This window comes from Ascaphus truei, chromosome 1 (assembly GCF_040206685.1).
Source record: "Ascaphus truei isolate aAscTru1 chromosome 1, aAscTru1.hap1, whole genome shotgun sequence".
Lineage (NCBI taxonomy): Eukaryota > Metazoa > Chordata > Amphibia > Anura > Ascaphidae > Ascaphus > Ascaphus truei.
Genome location: NC_134483.1, coordinates 475,509,133 through 475,534,128, shown reverse-complemented (window position 1 = coordinate 475,534,128; position 24,996 = coordinate 475,509,133). Strand labels below are relative to the sequence as shown.

General features: G+C 39.9%; 1 protein-coding gene across 15 annotated transcripts in view; it reads right to left on the bottom strand.

The window, feature by feature from the left end:
- Positions 1-825: 825 nt before the first annotated feature.
- Positions 826-24,996, bottom strand: part of APBB2 (amyloid beta precursor protein binding family B member 2) — a 457,842-nt gene continuing 433,671 nt past the window's right edge. For 7 of the 15 annotated variants that reach the window (XM_075567343.1, XM_075567401.1, XM_075567324.1 and 4 more), the window contains 5 exons: positions 20,215-20,302; positions 19,532-19,630; positions 17,568-17,683; positions 9,017-9,193; positions 826-7,095 (listed from right to left, as the gene is read on the bottom strand). In XM_075567343.1, the coding sequence (XP_075423458.1) occupies positions 6,919-7,095; positions 9,017-9,193; positions 17,568-17,683; positions 19,532-19,630; positions 20,215-20,302 (657 nt within the window). In that variant the 3' untranslated portion in view covers positions 826-6,918. The remainder of the gene's footprint in view (positions 7,096-9,016; positions 9,194-17,567; positions 17,684-19,531; positions 19,631-20,214; positions 20,303-24,996) is intronic. The other 8 variants (XM_075567410.1, XM_075567440.1, XM_075567420.1 and 5 more) reach the window with 3 other exon arrangements.

Genomic DNA, 24,996 nt, shown 5'->3' with positions numbered 1-24,996 from the left:
TGTTTTGATATTTCCTGTAGAGCCACTTCATGGCACTTGTTAGTCCTTCATAATTGTGAAAGGCACAGCCAGAGAACCTTCATTTAACTTGATGAGAGGTTAGTTCGACCAACTAGTGGATATAAAGTGCTTTTAAATTGTGAAAGTTAAGATATTTATTCACCATAAATTTAGCAGGGGAAATGTAGGAGACAAGGTAAATAGTTCTTGTTATCATAGTGCAGGTACTATCATCCTTTGGCCAAAATATGTAAACAAAGAACCCACTCCTGAGCCAAATATTATGAAAGGGTTACTGTAGGGTTTCCCAAATGGGGAAAGGGGAGGCTCACAGTGATGAGCTATACATATTGGTTATTGATATTTACTTTTGACCTGTCATTTGGTGCAAGGACAAAAAGAGGCTTTGCAGGAGACTGGCAAATCCATGGGTATCTAAAAACTGCAAGTCTTGTATATCTACACAACTAGACTGGGCGTGTCAAACAATTTAGGGCTATTACTGTATGTCTCAACAGCTTAATTGTAGAACAGGCAAAACACAATGCAAGTGATCAAGAAGCATGGGACTAGTGGTGGACACTCCATAAAATGAATGGTATTTCATCTTTGGGGAAGGGAAGGACACAGAATTCCCCTCTTTAGAGTCCTTATCCTTCAGCATGTGTATCCAAATCTATCACACTATAGTAAATGTATCGCACTATAGTAAATGGGCAATTAATGACTTGTTCTAGGCATAAGTACAACCATAGTGCAAAGTATGAATGACCTCTCTGGCATGGATGGGGTTTAGACTGAAAGAAAGAAGACCCGAGGCACACGCACAGTGAATGCAGATCAGTTTATTACCACAAAAGATTACATTACAATGTGTAGCAGTGGTCAAAGGCGGAGGAAAAATCCTTGTTGGGGTGGGTATCACCATTGCATCTTCTCCGCTGTTTATTTTTTTGCAGCTACTGACTAAGTCAAACTGACCTTTGCTGGTTGTACAGCTTTTATTTTTATTTAATTTTTTTTGCTATGCATTGAAATAACAGGCTGTCAGTACAAAACAAATGACAGTCGTAAAATAATGAAGCTAAAGCAGGATGTTTTATGTATCGGTCATGCCGTCTTCCTGACTACTTGATCCTTGAGTGCTAGATTAGCAGCAGCGCATTGCTCTGCACAAAGATGCAGGCTCCTTCAGCATTGATGAGGTTTATGATATCAAAGGAAATCCGCTTCATGCAGCAAATGAAGCAAAGAATGCAACATGCTTCTCATTTTTATAGCATGTCTTAGATCAAGTGACAGCCCAGATTTCCTTTTTTTTATGGTGCACAAAATATACGAGCACACAACTGTCCTTCAGCCCTTCACTGCCAGACGGGCCATTAACTCACTGTGGCCCTCTAGTAGTGTTGGGGGTTAAATGGACCTCAATACTTAATTTAGCAACACCACATGCTCTACAAAAGATGCATCTACTGTATGTGGGATAGCTAGTTTCATATGATAACCCAGTATCTACAGGTCTTACAAATAAGCAATTCAACTGAATGTTCAGATGCCGATCAATTGCCAATATTCTGTCTCTCCTAAAACCCACAGTGCGTTCCCCAAATCAAAGAAATTATTTCTTAACCTCCAAAGGCAAGTTAGTTTAAAATGAGAGAATGAGATTGTGAACTCGGCACCTGTAAAACAAGAACATTTCACCAAGTAGTGAAAATGAGAGGAGGTAAGCAACAAAGATAGAGGCTTAGAGAATACTATTCAACGCCCATGGTTGCGGCCTGTAAGCAAAGTTCAGACAACACAGCTGCTTTATACAGATTTAAATGTATGACCATATCAGATACCGCTTTATAGTTCATTTGCTGGTGACCAGATGATAGATTACTGAAAGCAACCAGTATCTGGTATTTTACTACTTCTATCCCTGTTTGTTTCCTTAACGTTCAAGTTACTCAGTAGTTGAAGTGCCTTAAAAAAAAATTGTAGTATTTTATTTGACTGTTAAATATTGGACCAAACCTCTTTTGAAAGCCACTTAAGTTTTATTTACAACAAACTAAAAACTTATGGTGACGCGACGTTGCCCGAAAACAAATGCATTGCCGCCGCGTGCGCTTATACTAAGCGCGACGGCGACAATGCGACGTCGCGAAAACTGGTAGCCGGCAACATTTGATTTTTCAAGGGCTGTCGCCTCATGTGACGGCCCTTGAACCAATCAAATGGCCGGAAACCTGCAACGACGACACCAGGTGAATTATAACTTTCGCCTGTGGCGACGGGTGACGTTGCCATCGACGGCACTATACGCGCAGCCTAAAACTGAAAAAAAGAAGCAAGTAGGACTCTAGTATGTAAATAAAGGATTGGTAGCCTGGGTTTGTAAATAAAAAATAAAATAAAAAAAGTGGTACCATCACACTGCAACTGAAGAAGCTAATCCCATTTCGTAGGCGAACAGTAGTTGGAACAACCTTTCCAGTAGGTGGCACTGTTTGCTGATGAACTAGTCATATTAAAATGTTTGTTACATTACTGCATGCAGTCAACCTGCCAGTATTCACATACTTCAACATAATATAAAATGACAAACTACTTGTTTTAGGCCCTTGCAGAGTACTGGTACTGTACCTGCAACAGTTTTTTTTAAATGTGATGGTACCAGGGGCAAGGTTTACCACTACATTTTATTTTACAATCCCAGGAGTACCATACCACTACATATTTTTTTTTTATTCACACACACAGTCCCACTATTTAAAGACAAATGCATTTTAGGAAGTTTCTCTCCCTTTATGTATTCTAAGTATAGATATTGTATGAATCTTTATAAAATATGGTCCCAATGCTCTATGAATTTAGACGTTTGTTAAACACCGTATCCAGTGATCCGGGCTCCGTTACAAAGCAGTATGTACAGCATTTGCTGCAAAAATGATTTTAAATCAATACTACTCTAAAAGAAAAATAGCAAGACAAACTATTAAAAATGTGATCATAATTAAAAACACAAAGATAAAATGTTTAACTGAACTAATCATTGCAGACACAATGAATGAGAATGTGCCTTGTTTAGGTTTAGACCAACATTTACTTTGCAGTTCAACAACTAAGAGCATCTTGAACCACAACTGGGCTCTGGAACGAAAGTGAGTTACCATTCTGGCAGAGGAATGGTTACATCCATTTACCAGCTTTGTATGAAAGCTGGCAAGTTCAGTATAGCAACAAGTCGCGCTGTAGCATATACACATCTTAAAGAATGTTACCTCCATGCTGCAAAAGCTTCTTAACAGCAAGTGCTTTTACACAAGCAAGCAACTTCTGAGTCTCCTATGAACAGTCTAGTAGGCCTAGTGACATGCTCAGAAGTCCTTAGCATGATGAAGGGCCATATTAACCCCTTTTCAATGCTGAAGATGCATTTGCAATGTGCTGCCCACTGCACCAGCACTAAGGTGCTGAATGAAACTACTACAGCTGCATTACAACTTACCTTTAAAAAAATAATCAGCTTTACACATTGTTTAGGCATTTTACTCGACATACTCCAATAAAAATATGAATAAAAATCATTACAAAACGGTCTTATTACACAGAGAATAATAGGTACAGGAGGCATTGGGAGAGGAGTGCCCTGTACAGATATACTGTAACATGGGCACAATGCAAGAAATTCCTGTAAAAATTGAATAAATAAAAAATATTTGGAAGTGGATATTTGATACATTCATTAAAAAACAAGACATACAAGGCATAGTGAACATGGCTATATATAGAGCCATTGCATACAAAGAATGCATAGATAAATGAACTCTTACTAACACATTGGCATTTAGTCACACATACAACACATACACACTTTTTGGCCGTTAAAAAAAAAAGTGACTTGTTTAAATTACAATTGGTTTTACAAAATCATTTTTTTTTTTACGTTAAAATATGCAAAGCTATTTTTAAAACAAAATATCTGCAAAGGATTTTAATTTTCCCATAAATCAGTTGTTTTCTATCATTTCATTCTTCAATTACCAACTGATATGATATTATATTTCCGTGTATATAAATTCTGTTACATTTGTGTTTCTTGTACAATTAGAAATGTAAGAACAAGGACATGTGCATATTCTTGAATGTCTGACCATATTAATTAACCCTTTGCTTTCTTCTAGAATACAGAGGAGTTCAAGTCCAGTTCAAGACCACCAACCGGTCAGGCTTTCAGGGTCTCTCTGCTTCAGCACAGGTGGATTAATCAAAATCACTGAGCCACCTCTGCTGAAGCAGGGATATCCTTAAAACTTGACCGGTTCGTGGCCCCTGAGGACCGAAGTTGAGCACCCCTGCTTTATACCATAACAGCGTTAAACCACATACTACGTTTTTATTAACCTTACAGAATATGATGCATGAGAATTTTTTTTTAATCAAATTCTGTACCAATCCTTATTTTAGTTTCCCAATTGTTTTCATAGATTTTTGACAATTTTGTAGATTTTTAGCTGCTATCGAGGGTGGGTTTTATTTATTTTCCAGATCATTGAAACTAATGGATCTCCCAATGCATATATAACTGCAGCTGTCCTAACTTCTGTGGCTATGAAAAGGTTAAAAAAAAAAACACCAAAAACATGGTAATGGATCTCAAGGGTGAAGAATTGGTCGCTGGCAACAACCTTGTCGTGAGCCAATCAATTGCTATGATATCAATGGTTAGTCATGTTGAAGGTCACCAAACGGAAAGTTGTATCCTAAAATTCATAGCTAGTAGAAAAACATTATAGAAGAATTAACATAATTGCCAAGTGACACATGTAGTCTGGATTAAATATTGACTCCTTTTGATGTAAGGAAGGCTCCTAGCTGTAGTCACTTGTTTGGTGTCACAGAGCACTGTACGGTACTGAACAGTGTTGACAGGGATTGAGGGGTAGACATGTTTAAGGGACGGACTACAGTATGAGAGTAAGATGAGTAATTTTCCTTTCAGTAACCATACTCATCTCGCTCATTAGTATGTGATTATCGTGGCTATCCACTGTGAAACTGCATTGGATTGGGGTCGGCACATTGGTTTGGCTTTTTTCCTGCAGTCACCATTCAAATGTCCCTATTAACTGTGCCAAGAAGGGGGTAATATACAGATAATGCATTAATTAGGTTGAAAAAAGGGCACAACCAGCACACAAAAAATTGCACTCGATTTATCAAAGGAAAGCATCCAGTTGTTTACCTGGAAGTTACCCTGCTCATCAATATATTGCATAGGGACAGAGCCAGCTGAGTTAGAAAATTGCCTTCCTTTCTCTCCTTCACACTCCTCCCTCTGCACATCTCCAGTCCAGACCAAGCTCGGACTAAAATCAATTACAAGACCAGAAAGAAACGCTGAACCCATATTCAGGACCTTTTTCTGCCTCAACAAATTTTACTTGGGGACCTACGTCCTCAACTTCGACAGTCCCCCAGGGAATCAAGTCTAGAAGCAAAGGGGTTAAGCTATTTATGATGTAAAACTGCAGAGCAGATCTACACACTACAATTCAGAGTAGGAGAAAAAGGAGAAGGTGTTAATTATTGTCCTGAATAGAATTAATTACTAATTACATTACTGAATGCAGCTGCAGCTCGCTAATTATGTTAATGAGTTAATACAATATAATTTGTGATTGTAATTGGACTGGGCTTTCTCCCCCCCCCCCCCTTCTTTAAATGTCTGAATTCTGTATTTCACCAACATAGCTGCTAGAAAACCTGTCAAGGACAAATATATAAATATATAAATATATCTCTTGTGCCTTTCTACACTGCCCTTTATATCTGTTCCTGATAATAATAATTGTATCCAGAATATTAATCATATAGTCCTGATGAAGGTCAAAAGGGACTGAAACATTGGTCCTTTGGCACTCAAACTATTGCACAAGCAATGCACCCTTAGTGAGATATAATGAGTGGCATCACTCCCGCCTCTGAAAAGTCATTACTCACAAACTTCTCGTTTCCCACTGATTTTACTAGGAAAGAGAAAGAAAAAAAAAGGGTAAAGACAATTACAGAGAAAATGTTGGACTGATTTCAGAGGATAGAGGATAGTGTTTGACAGAGGATTGTAAGTAAAGCTGATATTGTGGAGATATACTGTAATTGGTCCTAATCTATAGGTGATTGCTTTAGCACAGAAAAGGGAGTTTAACATAGGTGGTATGAAGTGTAACTGATGCTATGCAAGGCTGCTTTTGGATGGTCCATATCCTATACCTATGAATTCCCACCCCAAAGCAAACCCATTTTCTGGACTTTTGATTTGCATGATGGGAAAAGTTCTTGTGACGTAAATCATTAGGAACCGACAGCTATGATAATAGGAATCACCCTATTTTCAAAGGAATTCCAGGAAACCACTTCAGTGTCACCTGAACTGTTTCAGTCATGAGATAACAGATGGTTCCTTTATGAAAATAACACAGCAACGGAGGCGACCGTTTACTTTTTCAATGATGAAATGAGTCGGTGAGCTATGCGGATGCTCATCATCCTTAACATTGATGTACTCCATGACATTCACTATTAGCAGTGTGCAGAAATGTTCATTTCGTCCTGAAATGTTCATCGTATTTACAACCTGAAACAAGAATATCCAATGCATGTAATTAATGCGAACCACTGACAGGAGGAGAGAGAAAACAAAAATTCTGAGTAGATATATATTTATATTCATGCTTCTTTTTGTAGTACGCCATGGTGTCAGAGAACATGCTCGTCAAACATCAGATAAGGTTAAATTCTCTGAAGACAAAGCAGCGGCAGTTGAATGGAAGGCTGAGCTGCTATCTTCTCCTTGAAGGAGCTACTTTAACTTCAGTAAAGGTGTGAGATACAAGTGTTTGAGGATCCAGCCGCCCTTTGCTGCTACGGCATGTCGGCAACAGGGCGTTTCTGTTTCAAAGTGTCAATGAGGGACAAAACTCCCCGTTTCACGCTGGTTGTGACTCTTCGGGTCACCGAGTCTGCGGGTGGAGGAGGAGGAGGAGGCGGCTGAACTTTCTGGGAAGGAGGTCTGGCAACCAAGCACTTTTGATACCGCAACTGTAATAAGACAGATGTGTTACATAGTTACATAGTAGATGAGGTTGAAAAAAGACAGACGTCCATCAAGTTCAACCTATGCTAAATTTAGACGACAGATACTTTATCCTATATCTATACTTACAGTATATTGATCCGGAGGAAGGCAAACAAAAAACCCCAGTGAAATATCATCCAAGTGAAATAAGGGGAAAAATAAATTCCTTCCAGACTCCAAATATTGGCAATCAGATTACTCCTTGGATCAATATCCTTCCCATGATTACTTATTTGGTATATCCCTGTATACCTTTCCTTTCTAAAAAGATGTCCAGCCTTTTTTTGAACAACAGTCTCCATGGATAATGAATTCCACATTTTAACTGCCCTTACTGTAAAGAACCCTTTCCTTTGTTGCTGGTGAAATCTCGTTTCCTCCATCCTTAAGGGATGACAACCATGTCCTTTGTATTGCCCTTGGGGTGAATAGTTCTTTTGAAAGCTCCTTGTATTGTTCCCGAATATATTTGTATATAGTTATAATATCCCCTCCTAGACGCTTCTTTTCTAATGTATTTCTATTTTTGTTTTATTTTTCTTACGTGTATTATGGATCTCATCAGAGTGCATGCATTGGGTATTGTGTTTGATTCTGCATATAGTACTTTCATATGATGTAGCTGGAACCCTTCATTATATAGAGATTTTGTAGGCTGAAGGGTGTTTAGCGTTATGAGCATTCCTGTTTTCACAGTTTATAAACCTCTCTCTTATGGGCTTATCCTACTGTATATAGACCAAAGTGGTCGATTTTCAGAAAACTCCCATTCAAGTCAAGTAATTTTGGGCCAATCACAGTTCGAGCGGCTGCTTTGGACTCTGCAACATAAGCCGCTTAAGAGCCTTTACTGCCAGGGTGCCTCAAATTAATTTTAAACTACTAATGCGGCAAAGGATATTTGACACATTAATTAAAAACAGGTAATTAATTAAGTCATTGCCTTTCTGTAACACAGAGGAAAACGTGTACCCGGGTTTGAATGACGTAATGCCTCCTATTCACCAACATACAGAGTAACCACTCACCATGTCATTTGTTCTGATGTGAGGTTTAAAAAATATATATTTTAAAATATTTTGATAAATTAGCATTAAAACTGACATATAACATTCATATAATACATGAGAAGTCTGGGAGCTTAATACACTTCTCCCTAAATGTCAACAGCATAAATACCAACAAATCCATTTATTCAAATAAACCACAAAGGAGATTTTGAGAGGAACGCACACTAGTTTATGCCAGTTATGCAAAATATATGCAAGAAAAATACAAAGGAACTTTAGATATAGCCTTTTGCTCACAGAAAACAAAAGATTGTGAATAAATTGTAAGACAATATAATTTGATATACTGCAGACTATCTGATACTTGCAGTGTCTACTGTCATTTCATGAGACATGAGGGAATTACAGCGACACACACGCCAACATTTCTTTAAAGCCCTCTTGAAGCATTTTGGATTTTTCCCCCTTTTCAATATGCAAGATTGTTTTTTTTCCGTTGTTTTTTTTCCGTACGTTTCGAGGCACCGCAGCACTCTTCGTCACGTGTTTTGCACTAATAGACCATATTTGCCAAGCACTGCAATGCCATGAGATACTTTCTGGTGCCGTAAACACTGCATTACACATTTAAGTGCATAGGGTGCAAAGTGTCTTCCAGCGGCAGAAGGTATCTTATAGCATAGCACATTTTAGTGGATATAGGCCTCTATATCGCTTTAAGCTCCTTGGAGCAGGAATCGAGTGACTTGTGTTATAGTGACCAAGTTACTATACATCTGTTTGTTCCAATGTAGATATATACACAAAGAAATAATGTTTCCAACTCAAGGACATACTGTAGGTTATGAGGATGTGTTAAAAACCCGCCTCTTACCATGCATGCCGCTTGAACAGCTTCTGAGACACTTCCTGCATTGGGTTCACACCAGAAAACATGAGTCTCGAAATGCTGATTCCCAGTGTCCATGATGAAAGCAAACGTATGCACATCCTTGCCAACTCCCATAAAGGACAGGAAGCGAACCCTGCATTCCATCAAGACCTCTTCATCCTGCCAAACAGATCACCAGAAGTAACCAAAGTCCAGCAGCCATATTAAAGCTGAAGCAAATTATTCATTTTTTTTCTTTTATACCCGTCAACTTTCCCTATTTATCAAGGAGACCCTCTCATAGTTATAGGCAATCACTTTTCCACTTTTTGTCCCTTACAATAGTTGCATGTCAATGGGAAATGTACAGACCTCCTTTTCACATGGTGGAAATTAAGAACCTCTAATGCTCTTCATTTAACCTTCTTGTTGCCAGAGGGGCCAGCACCATCATCCATTGCAGGCCTCTTTGTCAGTACAGGGGTTAGGCTACATCAGGATTCTTCAACTTGTGGCGCCCATGAGCCATATCCAGACCATGGAGAGTCTTGGAGTGGCCCTTGGACTGTCTGCACCTGCTGATGTTACTGCTGTCGAGTGCAATGTTTCATACTGAAACTCACTTCTAAGCATGGTTAATAGAAATATATAGGATACAGATAATATTATATTTGTAAGTCTTCTTAAATTACATTACAATGCTCCTCTGCCCTTCTATTCATAAAACTAGTTGAAGAGCCCGTGTCTACATGATCATTTTTCGTAAGTATTGTTTCACCTGAGCTTTTAAAACCTCAAACGCTTTTCCGTTTATCTAATCGGGTCATGAAAACTAATGAACAATCTACATCGTAATGTTTGGGCAAATTGGAAGGAATTACAACTTCCACAATCAGTGGAGTCCTGATAGAAAGTAGCAATGTCCTCCCAAAACATTTTTGACATCGCCATGTTCCATGGGGATAATCCCAGTCTTTACATTTCCAAAAATTCCTAAAGATGAAATTATTGATATTCTATGATATTCTGTGGTTTATACGCATGTGTTCCACAGGTTACCAAACCTGCTTCATTCAAACGGTCACAACTGTCCGAAATAGAAAGTTTTAGAAAAGGTACCATTTTTTATTTTACTTAAACTTGTGTGCCTAACCAAATGGCGGCATTTAAATGTTCTGCGTCATGCGGGCCGATAGGAAGCCGTGATGTCATACCATGTGGCTTTTTATTGGCCTGCGTGACCAGGACCTTAAACCTGTGGAGCTGCGACCAGCACCCCCTACGGAGCTAAGTATCTCTGGGAGCAGGGGGTCCCGTGAGCTGAAATGAACACGGTTCAGCTCTGGAGAACCCCTGCTCCCCACCGATTTCTAATAAAAAATAAACACACGGGAGAAGGTTTTCTGACTTTTCCATATAGTGGATCACTTGAATTAATAATTTGGCGGACCACCATGTTTACACACAGCTTTCTATTTCATTATACCTAATATACATAAATATATGTTTAACACATCTGCAAAACACAGTGGATGTCTAAAAATCAGTCGAGGGATCACAGTTTTGAGAATCACTGCATCAGAAACGATAGAGCGAGAGATATTAATTGTTTGTGATCTCCCAGCTATTATGCCAGTGGTATGGTGATTTAAATAAATATTTGATTGTTATTTTCTGGAAAAAAAACTTTTAAAGAATTATTTTAATGAATGGTCTGTCCTGTATTTGGTGCTGAGAGATTGGATTTGCAGCTTTGCGGAGTCACGGAGGATGATGTGGACTGCAACTAAGCACAGATCACTAGTGAAATGCCACAAGCAGACGCCATTTTGCCAACATGTGGAGAGAGATTACAAGTTTTTCCATCGTTCCATAGTAAGGAACTCTTGTCCCATTCACAGATATGTTACAGCCATCATGTCGCAGGAATTGGTGCGGTGGTCAAATGGTAACATTTCAGATATCTGATTTTCCACTGTAAGATGCTGCAATTAATTAATCAAAGGATGCAAGTGAGTTACATGCAGATATGTTGGCAAATAATAGGCGTGAATTACTAAGGAAATGTAATGCTAATGCAGGAAAAGCCAGATGGCAATTTTAAATCGAGCAATATTTCACAAGTATTCACAGGTATTAAAATCAAATTATAAAAAACATCAACGAAGGAAAGTCGCAGAGGTCAAAAGTATCAGGGACATTTGTGTTAGCTAATTGTTTGGATAAAGACACAAATGTTTGATCGTAAAACAATTTTTCCACCTAAACCTGTTGGTTGTTTTAAATCTAGCTTCTATAAAATGTGCACATTTGTGAATCAGATCAATTGTTTTAGCAATGTATCAAATACTAAGGCCTATAACATCCTTTCATTTGTAAACGGTCAATCCAAACATGTAGTATATGAAGTAAATTGCAGATGTGGTATAAAACATATAGGACAATAAGTACTGTATTTTCAAGCATCACGTTTATGACCATATTCACACGATTTATAAAAATCATTTATCCTATGCTCCAGCTGCCTATGTTTTGTAAACACACAGTGAAGATACAACATCTCTTACATTTAAAGCTATTGAATTAGTGAAATTTGGTCCCAGAGGGGAAAATCGTTTGAACAAAACTGTTGCAAAGAAAGGCATTTTGGACGGTAACCCTGGACACCTTAGAAGCAATGGGTTAAATAAGGGAGTGAATCTCCAAGCTTTTCTTTGAGAATCGTTTACCACACCTGTGACTTTATTGGGATTCCCAGTAGTCCAACTAAACGACATGGTTGGATGGGAGAGTAACCACATGGTTTTTGTATAGGGGTATGCAAGTATGTTTGTGATGTTATAACAGCCCTTGAGAAAGCCAGAAGGGAGAAAAGTCTTGGGACTGTATTAATGACTATTAATTTATTGTTTGTTTGTGAGCTCACAGCTATTGTGCTAATAATATGGGCATTTAAAAAAAAAATTTTTTTAAAGAAATGATGAAGACATTTTTTTAAATAAATTGTCTGTACTCGATTTGGAGCAGTGAATGGATTTATGTAGATCATCAATCAGCGCCGGCTGAGATGTATGTGGGGGTCGGTGCAGGGCCTCTGCTCTTACCTTCTTCGTCAGCATCATTGTCACGGTAGCTAGTGATAGGTTATTACATACACAAAATATCTGGTTTGAATTTAGCACGACTTAGATATAATAAAGCACTTACTTAGGGGTTGGATAATGAAGCAATCAGATACAGGATTAGCAATTCATACAGCACTCAGGCATCAAGTAGTTGGTAAAATCGAAGACACTGGGCATAGGGCTGACACTGGTTTATATGTGATTTCAGTCCTATACCCTGGCATTGAGTGCAAGTCATTGGAGGACAATTATCTGCACCCAATCCCTCCTTGCCAGCTAATGTGGGAACATTGTTAGATCATGCCCCAACGTTAGTTGGCACATGCGTACTTCTGGCCCTTGGGGTCTCATTTCTTTAGCCCCACACTAAAGTCAGGGTGCCTACAAGTCTACCAGACTTGGATCTGGTCAGGAAACCCTTTGTCTGTAAGTGTGAATTACAGCACTTACAGACCACTCAAGTCCTGCGTTTCTCCGCCCTAATGTATACAGCCAGAGTGGCTGAGCCTTTGATCAGGGGGTCTGTTGTAGACCATGTAGGCCCCCCTGCGCATTTACATTAAACAGAGCCAGTAACTTTCGCAGGCTTTTATCCCCGTTTTGAAATACTGTACAGTTCTTAATACATATATATTAAAATAATCCGTTTGGCTGGGCCGAGCGGGCCGAAACTTGCCAGACCCTCATGCCGGAGGGGACTCTCCATGGTGGCCAAGTTTTAGCTCGCTGCGACCCACCGTACCGGTGTAATACAAAATTACAGTTTAAAAGCCCTTTTGGAACACAAGGCTTTTTTCCACCATGCAAGTCAATGGCAGAAACCCAAACTTTGCAATTACCCTGACTCCGTTCTGTTGCCCCGAGAGGATCGGTATTTGCCATGCAATCCTGTCGGAACTAGGACTACAATCTCAGCCCTCTAGGTTGAACAGAACCGGAATTATGGGTTCTAGGTTTCTGCTCATTCCGACTTAGCCGTTTTTACTCGCGGCTTTTATCTCCGCCATTAGAGTCAATGGTGCGACCCTCGTGGCGAGCGCGACCCTTTACTGGAGTCATTAGCTCTAGGACCCGGTGGTGGTCGAGTGTGGGGGTTCCTAGGGTCTAGGGGCAAAAATTATTTTATTCCGGGGTGCCCTAGAACCTAAGTTTCCCACGTCAATTGACTTTGAACTTGTCCTAGTGTGATCAAAGCTCTTTTTCAGATATTGTATTCGCTTTTGCGGTCTGCGGTTTGGATGGCTGCCAACCCGTTCCTGGAGGTCGGCTTTGAGGGATCCCCATTGAAATTAATGGCTCCATTGACTTACAATGGGGAACCGCCGCTCCTCCTCTCAGGCGCCACCTGCAGGTCTTCTCTGAGAACGGGCCCAAATCGCCGGAATCCCCATAGGATTGTATGGAGCTGCAATGGCGGCCTATGGGGAACTGCAAAATGGAGCCTGCAAAGGCGGGAAAATGGAACAAAGGGCTATAATCACTTCCTAACTATTAACCCTTCTCCTCCCGAACGGATCCCAGTGTGAGTGTTGGGGCAGACACTGGAATGGGGAAAATACATTGTTACAGGGGGATACACATTTGGGTGCTGAAGCAGGGTAAAAACACATTACTGGACTGCAGTCCAGTTAACCCCTTGCCTCCCACGTGAGGTCAGGGGGTGACCATATGGGGTGTAACCCCTTTAATACCGGGCCAATCCCCCTCTCCCTCTACAATCTTCCAGCAGCATCTACCCCTGCATGACCCCTCATCATCACTCAGCGACGTCAAATGGTGTTGAGTTGCCATGACAATAGGACGTCACATGATGTCGTGAGGCCTTGGGGCATCACGTTATCATGGTAATGCGACGCCACAGGGCTTTCCATTGTCATGGCAACGTGACACAGCATGTTGTAACATCACGTGCTGGCCCGTTGTCTTGGCAACACGACACCATTGGACATCGCAAAGCCATGATGACCGAGTTATGCAGAGGGAGATGCCGCCGGAGAAGGTAAGAGTTACAGAGGCTCGGCGACTACCCCCGGCAATCAGTTTAATTGTTGTGGGGGGTGAGCGTTGCTTGGTGCAGTGAAACCGATGGCACAGCGTTCATGCCAGCCCTGATCATCATTTTCAGCCCTTGTCGATTCACTGCTGGATGAAGGCCATTGATCTTCCACATACTACCCTTGCAAGCCTCTCCACGTTACTCCAACAAATTTTCTGAGTTAATCGTCCCATTCTACTTTTGGTTGTTATCTTGGCTTTTTAATTTCCCATGAAATCCAGTTGAGCACCATCTTTGTCCAACAATGGTAATTTCTTCTTGCAATATGTCCGGCCCACTGTCATTTTAATTTGTTCACAGACTTCTTTTTGGATTCAACCCCATTTATTCTTTTTCCTGTCTCTTTGGGTAATACCCAGCATATATCTCTCCATACTTCTTTGAGTGTATACACACACAACCCGTTTTTACAAACCAGTGTAAGTACCTGTATTTTACAAACCAACATTATTGCTAGTTATACTTAGCAAATTAAATTAGCTTACACTAACAAGAAACCAAATGAATTAATCTGATCTTTGATATTACTCTAAGGGACATAGTGATTTCTGTTTATCTACAATAACATGAGAATCTCAAGAAAAACAAAAAAAGGGTTAGTGTTCCGCTCCACAAGAAGGAATGGCATCAACACAATAAAAAGTACTTCCATCTTATATAACTCTGCATTTCCAAACGTCTGTCACATAGGAGGCAGGAGCCACAATGTTCCCTAAACATATTGTTCTATAAAACACACACATTTTTTATTTTTGTATAGAAATACCTGTACTAGGTATTTTAATGGCGTGTTTTTTTCCCCCCGCCCAAGGCAAGGGATAATAGGTCATTTATAGCCGGCATTCATACACACACCAACATTGTATTTGCAGGTCACTGGAAATTGGGAAAAAAAATATGTAAGATATTGTTCCAAAAACGATAGTAAATGAGGAATAGGGGAAGATGCACATTCTGAGGCTCAAGAGGGTCCCTATTGTTAATGAGATTCCTGTTAGTCTTGTAGTCAGGAAGAAGCCTGTGATGGCCTCAGGGGTTGTAGACATTTCTGTCTCAGTGCTGTGCAGAAGTGAAACTGAACTATCCAGTCAGGGACACACAGTCCTGCGTGATGAGGCATACACTGTGGGCTGCTGAGACATTTGCTAAAGATGCAGATTTAGATGTGAAAAGTAAAACAAAATGCCAGCAGCAGTTTAAATTCACACCATTTAGATGTACTGGTGTAAATCAGCATATGGATGGCTTCCTGCCATTTTTTGGATGCCTCTTACAATGATATTTGTATTTTCTTATACAGGGCTGCTGTGTATACCATGTTGTACATAGTTTCAGCCACAAGCTCCTTCCCAACAAAAGTTTTAATCTTATTGTTGTTGCCTGAGGCACAAGAAGATATGATTATAGCTAAAGTGCAACAGGAGCGGACACTGGAATTCAAACAAGATCTGCATGACACTAGGCTACGCTTTATCCTCCTACCTTTTATATGGGTGCAGTGAAGGGGTTAACACTTTTAGCATGCAATCCAATCACCAAAGTGATTAAAGCGAGCAGCTGTTTGCTAAATTAAATACAATTACAATGTTGCTCCAAAATTGAGGATAACTCTTTTGTGTTCCAATTATTTTCTTTTTTTGCGATCTTGTTTTCTTTTTGTGTAATTATTGTGGTGCACACCTGTCAAAGTCGCTGTGCGTACAGGGCTTTCCAGTACAGTCTGACATTGAAACCACTTTGTGGTGCTATAATGGTTCTCTACTTACAAATAAGACCCCTTGTTGTATTCCCTCCAGAACAGCCATTCAGTAGACAGCTGTGTGCTTAGCTGAAGCATTAAATCATGGCATATCCCAGCAATTTCTTATCAAGGGTTCAATCCTACAAAGCAGCATATTGCATTTGCAATGGAGTGACTGCCCGGAGTCACATAGGGCCATATTTATTAAGTGATGCACTCCATAGCACCCCTTCTGTCCTGGAAGATACCTTAAAGGCTGTTCACTTGAATGGACCGTAAAGCTAAGCTGTGCTGGAAGTTGTTTAATGGAGAAACCCTGCTTAGTAAACAAATGCCCTTAACCTAAATATTATAAAAGTGAAGCATTAAGCACAAAGTACTGTACACTAGGACCCAACACAGTGACATATGTTGTGAATCGGAGATCCTTGGAGGAGAGAACAGGATGATCCAGACCTAGCATTTTATTTTTGCTTTATTTTATATAAAACGGTATTGTGAATCTGAAGAGGGACTTGGCAAGGCATCAGCAGCTTGTGTATAAGCACAACTATGCAGAACTCTCACGGCTACTACAAACCTGTACTACTACAAAACTGTTTGCAGTCAGACATTGCCAAACCACCAACATATAGTTGTTGTAGAGGTAAAACTTAAGTGCATTTTTGGCAAAAAAACTTACTTAATGCACTTCCTGACTTGGAAATTCTTGATATTGTTATTGAAAAACTCATTAAAGGCACCTAATATTCAGACCTTGTCATATCAAAATATCTTCCCTTTTAAATGCAGGTTTTTTCCTGTCACAAAGAACATTTAATCGCATTTCCCTCAGTACTCAAAGAATGTAATTAATGACTTTTACCGCTACAACCCCGACATATAATGCAATGTGTGGTGCATAGTGTTCTGACCGGACTAAGACATGCAGCTATCAGGCTCTCTGCTCTGAAACCTTTTGCATATTTTGGAGCTTTTTGAAAAGTTTGAGTGAAGCGAATCTTGGCAAATTCATACATCTCCAATCAGGACCGAGTTAAAATGATAGGATTTCCCACTGAAGTGAATGATCAGGGTGACAAAGGGAACTGCCCTTTTTAGTACCGGTTGACAAGTACTTTACTTGTGGAGTGAGAGAAGTAACAGATCCAGCAATTATACCTTTCCTACGAAATACTGAAGAAGAATTTATGATACACATTATCTGTGAATGTCACTACACTTTGAACCACTGACAAAAATATCTAAATGACACTGATAGATCCATTTCTATTTAAGGCTCCATAGGGGGCGCTGGTATCTCTGAAGCTTTAATGTCCTGGTGACGCTGGCCAATAGGAAGCTGCAAGGTATGATGTCACGGTTTCCTATTGGCACCCATGACGTGGGAGATTTAAGCCACCATTACGAGAACCCAAACTAGACCAGGCAGAGCTGCTGCCCACACCCTGTACCAAGGTAAGTATCTCGGGAAGCAGGGGGTCTCCGGAGCTAAAAATCAACGCGGTTCAGCTCCGGAGACCCCCTGCTTCAAACCTATTTCAAAACACTGCTTGGTCTGAACCTTTAAGCTGAAGTCCTGGAAATAGAAAACCTTAGTGGAAATAAGACAGCCGTAACACAATTTCTTACGTCTTCTTTGATTACTGTTACAGTAGCATCAGCCACATTTAGGATAACTGGAGTCCAGTCCTCTTTGTTTGACGAGGTGGTGAGACTTTCGATGGCTTCATTCACAACATCCATACCTTTAAAAATAAAAAATAAATTAAAAGTATATGTGAGTCTGAAGAAAACAATACACTCCAAAAGTTAAGACATTATGACTTGTTTCCTCTCCAAATATGTGAGTTATTACGGTGTTTTTTTTTTTTTTTTAAGAAATTTGATGTAGCCAAGTGTATTACTTCCATTAGCGTGTTATGGTTGGGATATTCTGTGTTACCCACTGCCACTGAATCCTACGGAAACTGTGATATTCTTGGTATAACGCAATACCCTGCATCATCAGCACGTAAAATAAAGCTTGCTACGATATGCACTATCATGAACACATGGATTTCTATCAATGAAGAACCCACATACTACTGTATATAACAGCGTATTTCTGTGAAATGCACCCATTTTCTCAGATTTTTTTATGCAGGAAATAATACTCCGTAAAGAAAATACATGCTCCCCTTTCCCCCTCTCCCTCAGAGAAAAAAACAGATAACATAAGATTATGGGTATATTATCTAACAGGGATATAAATTAAACCTTTTTGGCCAATTGATATTTAAAAATGCAAATCTTTAATCCAATTGAGGATTTACATCTCAAGAAAAAGACCCCGTTAGTTATGGAAGCCCGCATGTTTTAATCATTACATTTGCCAATAAGGGATCATTTCTAATTAAATTGTTGTTTTATTTTGTTTTGTGTATTTATTTATTTATTAACTAGGGAAAACAGGTTCTGCATTTACCTATCCAAACATATGCTTTGGAAGTATAAAGACATTGTAGTAATTACCTTTGATTTGTTAGTTATTAAAATGCTCATTTAAAAAAAAAAACCCTTGAACAGGGCAGATCCATTAAAATATTTGGTAATATTCCTTGCTCTATTCTGTTTTTAACAAAGATTAACACAGGGTTAGATACTATGTGGCACCTGAGACCCCGTGGACTCCCATCATGCAGAGATGACAGACAGATAATACAATTATTTCTAATACAGTATGTGATGTTTAAAACATCTGTGTCATTCCGAAGGCTCCATGTAAGCGCACTGAAATCACACACTGATGTAAGCGGGACCAACAGAGGGAGACTATCTTAATTCGTTCCTGCAGAGACATGTTCAATATCATGTTCAGTATATGCTCTATATACACACACACACAACATTTAAAAAAAATATTATTGTGCATAATTAACTGATGTGTTCTTTTTTTAAATTGTTAAAAGCAGGAAAAAAATAATACTGCTATGAAATGTATTTGTTTGAGGACTACACAAGTTTAAAGGAGTTGCTCCTCTTTCTTTTTTTTTAGTCACCACTTCTTTACCTAGTGGGGACCCTGGGTCCCCCCTGAGCTAAAAGACACTATTTTCAGCCGCAGGCACGCTGCTTCCCGAGATACATACCGGTAAAGTTACTTCAATCTGCATCGGGGGAAACAAAATGCCTGCCAAATCTCTGGCCAATAGGAAGGTGCAACATCATCAGTCATGGCTTCCTACTGGATGGCTATTTAAATCCCCTTTAAAAAAAATAAAAATAAATAGGATACTGGTAACGTTACCAGTATCTAGGGACCTAGGTGATCACAGAGCTGAAAATAGTGCGATTCAGCTTTGGAGAACCCCCCTGGCTCAAATCCTATAAAAATCATATTGGATCAGCATTCAAAAAAATATAGATAAGAAAATGAGGAACTCACGTTTTCCTTTTGGCCTCACCAAGTTTCTTTAATATATAAAAAATCAGCAACAATACAAAAAATATATAAGAAAACACAAGGGAAGGGAAGTCAGCAAACACACTGTCAAATCTTATATCCTAAAAGAATGAAGTTAGTTAGGGTGGATTGCTCCTATAATAAATGGTACCTAAATGTGACTTGCCTATGGGTCTAGACACAGATAGCATGCCCAGATACAGCACATGGAACTTCTGCACCAGTTCTGTCTTTGGTGTTGGAAACTCTACTGCACAGGAAGAAAAACGGTACAATTATACATAGATCCTTATCGGCCTGTAAGAAAACAAAGCAAGGAATTGTAATGCCCATTAATATCCGTGTCAGTAATTGTTATACTGTATTCACCTCTTCAGTGAAGGGGTTTTAGTGTATGGACAGTATATGTATTTCTTTCCAGCATTTTGTATTTGAAAGGCTTGTCGCACAATTTTCTAAAGTGCTCTTTAACCACTTGAGTGCCAAAGAGCCGCAGCACTGCCTCTCAGGTACTAGCGATCCTGATGGAGTGGAAGAGGAGCGCGGATGACAGGTGTAGTAGCGATGTCCTTAGGCACCCAAAGGGTTAATTGTTTACATTTATTTGGTATTATATAAGATCACAGATACAGGACTATATGAGTCATATAAATAGGGAGACCATCTATTTCTAGAGACATTAAAGAAAATCGATGTCCCAGGAAGTCCTCGCACTAAGGATAAAGGCAGGTTGTTGCGGAGGTCCCAGTTATAAAAAAGCAGAAGCTTTTGCTGCAGAGTAACTATGCTGCAGATCAAATAATAACTCTACATAACTAGTTAACCTCGACAAACCTTGCAGTGGAACGTCCAGGCTGACGTGAGGTCGCTCCTGCAAAGAGCTGCAAGCCACAGCTTTGGCATTTTTCCGTTCCGCCATAATCTGTGTGGGATTGAAGATCTCTATTACAAAAATGAATCTGTATATTGCAAGAGTGCGAATGTGTCAACTAATAAATTATAATAGCGATCCACGTGTCCTTAGAATGTAACAATATATTAAAATAGAATGTGATTTTCTCTCACTGGTTCATTTATAATTTTATAGGTTTTAGATGGTGTAATAGTTCTAATAAACCAGCAACTTTGGTTTTATATATATATATATATATATATATATATATATATATATATATATATATATATATATATATATTTACACACACACATAATAATAATAACTTTATTTATATAGCATTTTTTCCCCAATGGCATTCAAAGAGCTTGACAGTTACAAAGAGGAAAACATTTAAGGTTATAAAAGAGACAAAACACAAGGAAAGATACAATACAGGATGGATGCCATACAGTACTGTAGCTACTGTATAAAATGCAGAACAGGTTGTTGGTCATTAATTAACTGCCTGGGTAAATAGGTTAGTCTTGAGCCTGTTTTTATAGACTTCCAGGGAGGCGGCATCTCGAACTGTACGAGGTACAGACTGCTCCAAAAAGTGGGAGCAACATGGCTAAAAGCTTAGGCCCGAAAAGAAGTCAAGGAGATTCTGGGAATTGTAACATACATACCACACTTTCTGCACTCTTGCACATATTCCACTGAACTCCTCGGGAGGAAGTCCCGCTCTCTGGCTGATTTCTTTCACTTCAAATGTATTCTGTCCTTCTTTAACTCTGCTCTTTATCTTGCCAAGCAGGGTTACTTAACCTCTCTTATAAACAGACATACATCCAACCCACGACACCTCTTCTCTGTTTTTATCTGATTCGAACTCCCGCCACACCATGCTCCACTCCTTCCATTACAACCCAAGACTTTGCCGATTATTTCAAGTGAAAGGTGGAAGCTACAGTATCCACAAAGAAATCCCCTCTGTCCCTTTCTTCCTAATCCTCCTCCATCTGCCTTTGTCTCCTCTCCAGTTACAGAGGAAGTACAGTGACAAGAAAATGTTGTGAACCCAAATAATAATTACAGAGATTCCATAGTTTTTCCATGATAACCTTCTTGAATCAAAACAAGTCTTTTCTTAAATATCCAATCTGGTTTATATGAACCAATTCCATGTCTTTCGAAACAAAATGATGTATGAAATAGACAAACAATGAGTAATTAAGAGTCAGGGTATGTAAAAAAAAGTAAGTGAAACTCTGGTTTTAGCAGCTAAATTAAAGGGGATGATTAGAATCAGGTATTTAAATAATTAGGTGGATCTTCAGGGGTGAGTTTAGGAGTCCCCACCCTATACAAAGATCAGAAACGTTGTGAGTTTGGTCCTTACCATACAGGTGTATTGAAACACGTAATGCCACAACCAAAATAAACCTCTGACGATCTCAGAAAAGGAGTTATTGTTATCAGTCTAGAAAGGGTTACAAAGCCATTTCTAAGGAATTGCCCCACATATTCACTGTCAAACAGATGGTGTACACGTGGTCTACCAAACTCTCTCCAAGAACAAACCGGCAAGTAATGCAAGAAGTCACAAAGAACCCAAGAGTAACATCCAAGGATTTGCAGGCCACTCTCGCATTGGCTAATGTGAGTGTTCATGACTCAACTATCAGAAAAAGACTGAACAAGAATGGTGTTCATGGAAAGATAGTCAGGAGGAAACACTGCTCTCTTAAAATAACATTGCTGTCTGTCTGAAGTTTGCCAAAGAGCACATAGATGATTCACAAGACTTCTGGAACAATGATCTCTGGACAAACGAGTCAATGGTCGAGCTTTTTGGCCTCCATGAGAAACATTGTTTGGCAAAAACCTAACTGCGTTTGAGCAGAAGAACCTCATCCCAAACGTCAAGCGTGGTGGGAGTGTGATGGTTTGGGGCTGCTTTGCTGCATCAGGACATGGACGACTTGCCATCATTGACACCATCATGAATTCTTTTTTGTATGAGAAGATTATAGAGGATTGTAACAGGGACTTATCCATGTTTAAATAAAGCAGCCTCAGAGCTCTGAGAATCCAGCAGACTGATAGTTAATTGCAGCCACTCAATTAACTAGTGTCCACCTGGACTAATGAGAGCTTTGTAAAAAAAACTCATGTGAGACATAGGAGAGAGATTCCTTAGCTTACATTTGGAATGACATAAGGAGAAGGAGGACAGACCAGATATTTCCTTAGCCCACAACTGGGCTGACCTGAGGAAAAGATGATGTCTTGATGCACACAAAAAGGACTGTATGGTGCCAGCAAGACAAGGGGACAATACCTCTCTATACCTGGACACAGAGAGTGCCATAGCACATAAGGATGCTGATCCAGGAGAACAGAGAGGCCTTCCCCTACAGTAACAACAACAGATATAGATAAGAGACTTTCTTGTTGGACTGTTGTGTATATTGTGATACCATCACTGCCTCTAGGAGCTGGAACAGTGCAGTAAGTGTGCTTCCCAGTCCACAGAGAGTTAATTCCTCAAAGAAAAGCCAGCAGCAGCTGCTAACTAATTTAGTTAATCAGACTCATTGAGTGAACAAGGAAGGGGTTTAAAAGACAGACTGAAAGCTGTTATGCTGAGAGACTGTTTTCCCCAGAGAAAGGGGGAGATAGAAGTGCTCCCCAGCTGCAGAAGCTGGTTACAGAGGACCTACAGAGGAGTTTCTCTGGACTCAACGTGGGGCTGAGTTCCCCTAGGAAGAAAGGACGACAAGGCCGTGCTGAAGCAGGGACGTCTGCTCCAAAGGACTGACAGATAAGCAAAAACACTTTATTGGTGTATGCAGAGACTGTTACATTGTTACATATGCCAGGACATGTTTTGGCTTGGGAACCAGCTTAGCTGGCCATGCATTTAGTGAGGGCGAAAGCTATGGTGTAGTTAGCTATCCCTAAAGGGATTAGGTGTTATTTTTATGTGTTGTTTGATTTAAAGGGACAGTGGGTCTATTAGCATATGATTTAATCCTTGTAAATAAACCCCACGTAATAGAAGTATGACGTTTCCTGCCTTTATCTGGGACTAAAAGATGCTACAAAGTGGTGTGGGCATCATAATTATATATATATTTGTTTAGCCTAGCTACTCGCCCAGTTAGATAGGGCTGAAGTAAATGTTTAGTTGTTTCTCCAAAGTGGAGTAGGCCTTCATTTTGTTTCTTTTTGTATGTTTTGCCTTGTTCAAGGAACAAGGTTCAAGGCGCAATAAAGCCAGGATTTAATTTTACCCTACTTGGTCTCCATTAAATACCTCTGCACACATCTCTTACAAGGAGAATATCAGGCCATCTGTCCGTGAGCTGCAGCTGAACCGAAAGTGAAGCAAGACAATTATCGTAAACATACAAGCAGATCTACAAAAGAATGGCTGCAGAAGATGACATTCCACGTTTTAGAATGGCCTAGCCAAAGTCCAGACCTAAACCCTGTTGAAATGTTGTGGCAGGACCTGTAGCGAGCTGTTGATGCAAAGAAGCTCTCAAATGTCAATGAGTTGAAGCAGTTCTGTAAGGAGGAATGGCCCAAAATTCCTTAAAACCGATGTGAGCGACAGACCAGCAGTTACAGGAAATGCTTCGTTTAAGTCATTGCTGCTCAAGGGGGTGCCACCAAGTACTGATGTGTACTTTTTCACACATGGATATTAAATGTTGAATCATTTTTGACAAAATAAATGTTGAAAGGGTATCATGTTTTTGTATAATTTGTTTGATCAGGTTATCTTTATCTGTTATTAGGACTTAGATTAAGATCTAATAACATTTTAGGTTTGAAATATGTGAAAATCCTAAGGGGTTCACAAACGTTTTCTCGCCACAGTAGTATCTCTCCTGCTGCTCTCCACAACCTCTACCACATGCAACTTCAACCCTGTTCTGTCCCATCTCCTGAAACCTCTTGCTTCTACCATGGTCCACATCCTTACTAACATCTTTAGCTCATCTCTGTGCTCCATCTTTTTAAACAAGCTATTGTTAGACCTACTCTTAAGAATAACATCCTATCCCTACCACCCTGTCTAACTATTGCCCTGTCTTCCTCCTGCCTTTTGCGTCCAAACTTCTGGAAACTATTGCCTCTTTACATATACTTTACTTTCTTAACTCCCATAACCTACTTCAGGGGTGTGCAAAGTGGGGGGCGCAGCTGTTACAGAGGCTCTGCGCTTCCCTGAAAGCATTTAACATAAATGCCAGGGATTGCATGAGGCCTTTGTAACTTTTACTTACCTTCCATTCCAGTGACACATCTTCATGGCAACCCGGTGTCAAATAACGCCGTGGGGTCACGTGACGTCACTTGACCCCGCTACATCATTTTATGCCGGAGCCGTGCAGGGAGGGGGGGGAGGGCGCGAGCCAGAGGGGAGAGGAGACAGGGGGGCACATGTAAGAAACTTTGCGCACCCCTGACCTACTTGACCCTCTCCAATCAGGCTTCCACACAGCATACTCTACAGTAACCATATTCCCCAAAGTAGCGAATGACCTCTATATTGCCAAATCTCAAGGAAACTACTGTGTGTGTGGAGTGGGAGCGGATATACATGGTGTGGGTGGGTGTGGAAATGTGAGAGTTAGTAGCATAACTAAAAGTGTGTGTGGATACTATGTGGTCCCTATTGGTGTATAGGGATGGAAAAACAAGGAGTGTAAGTATGTGTGAGA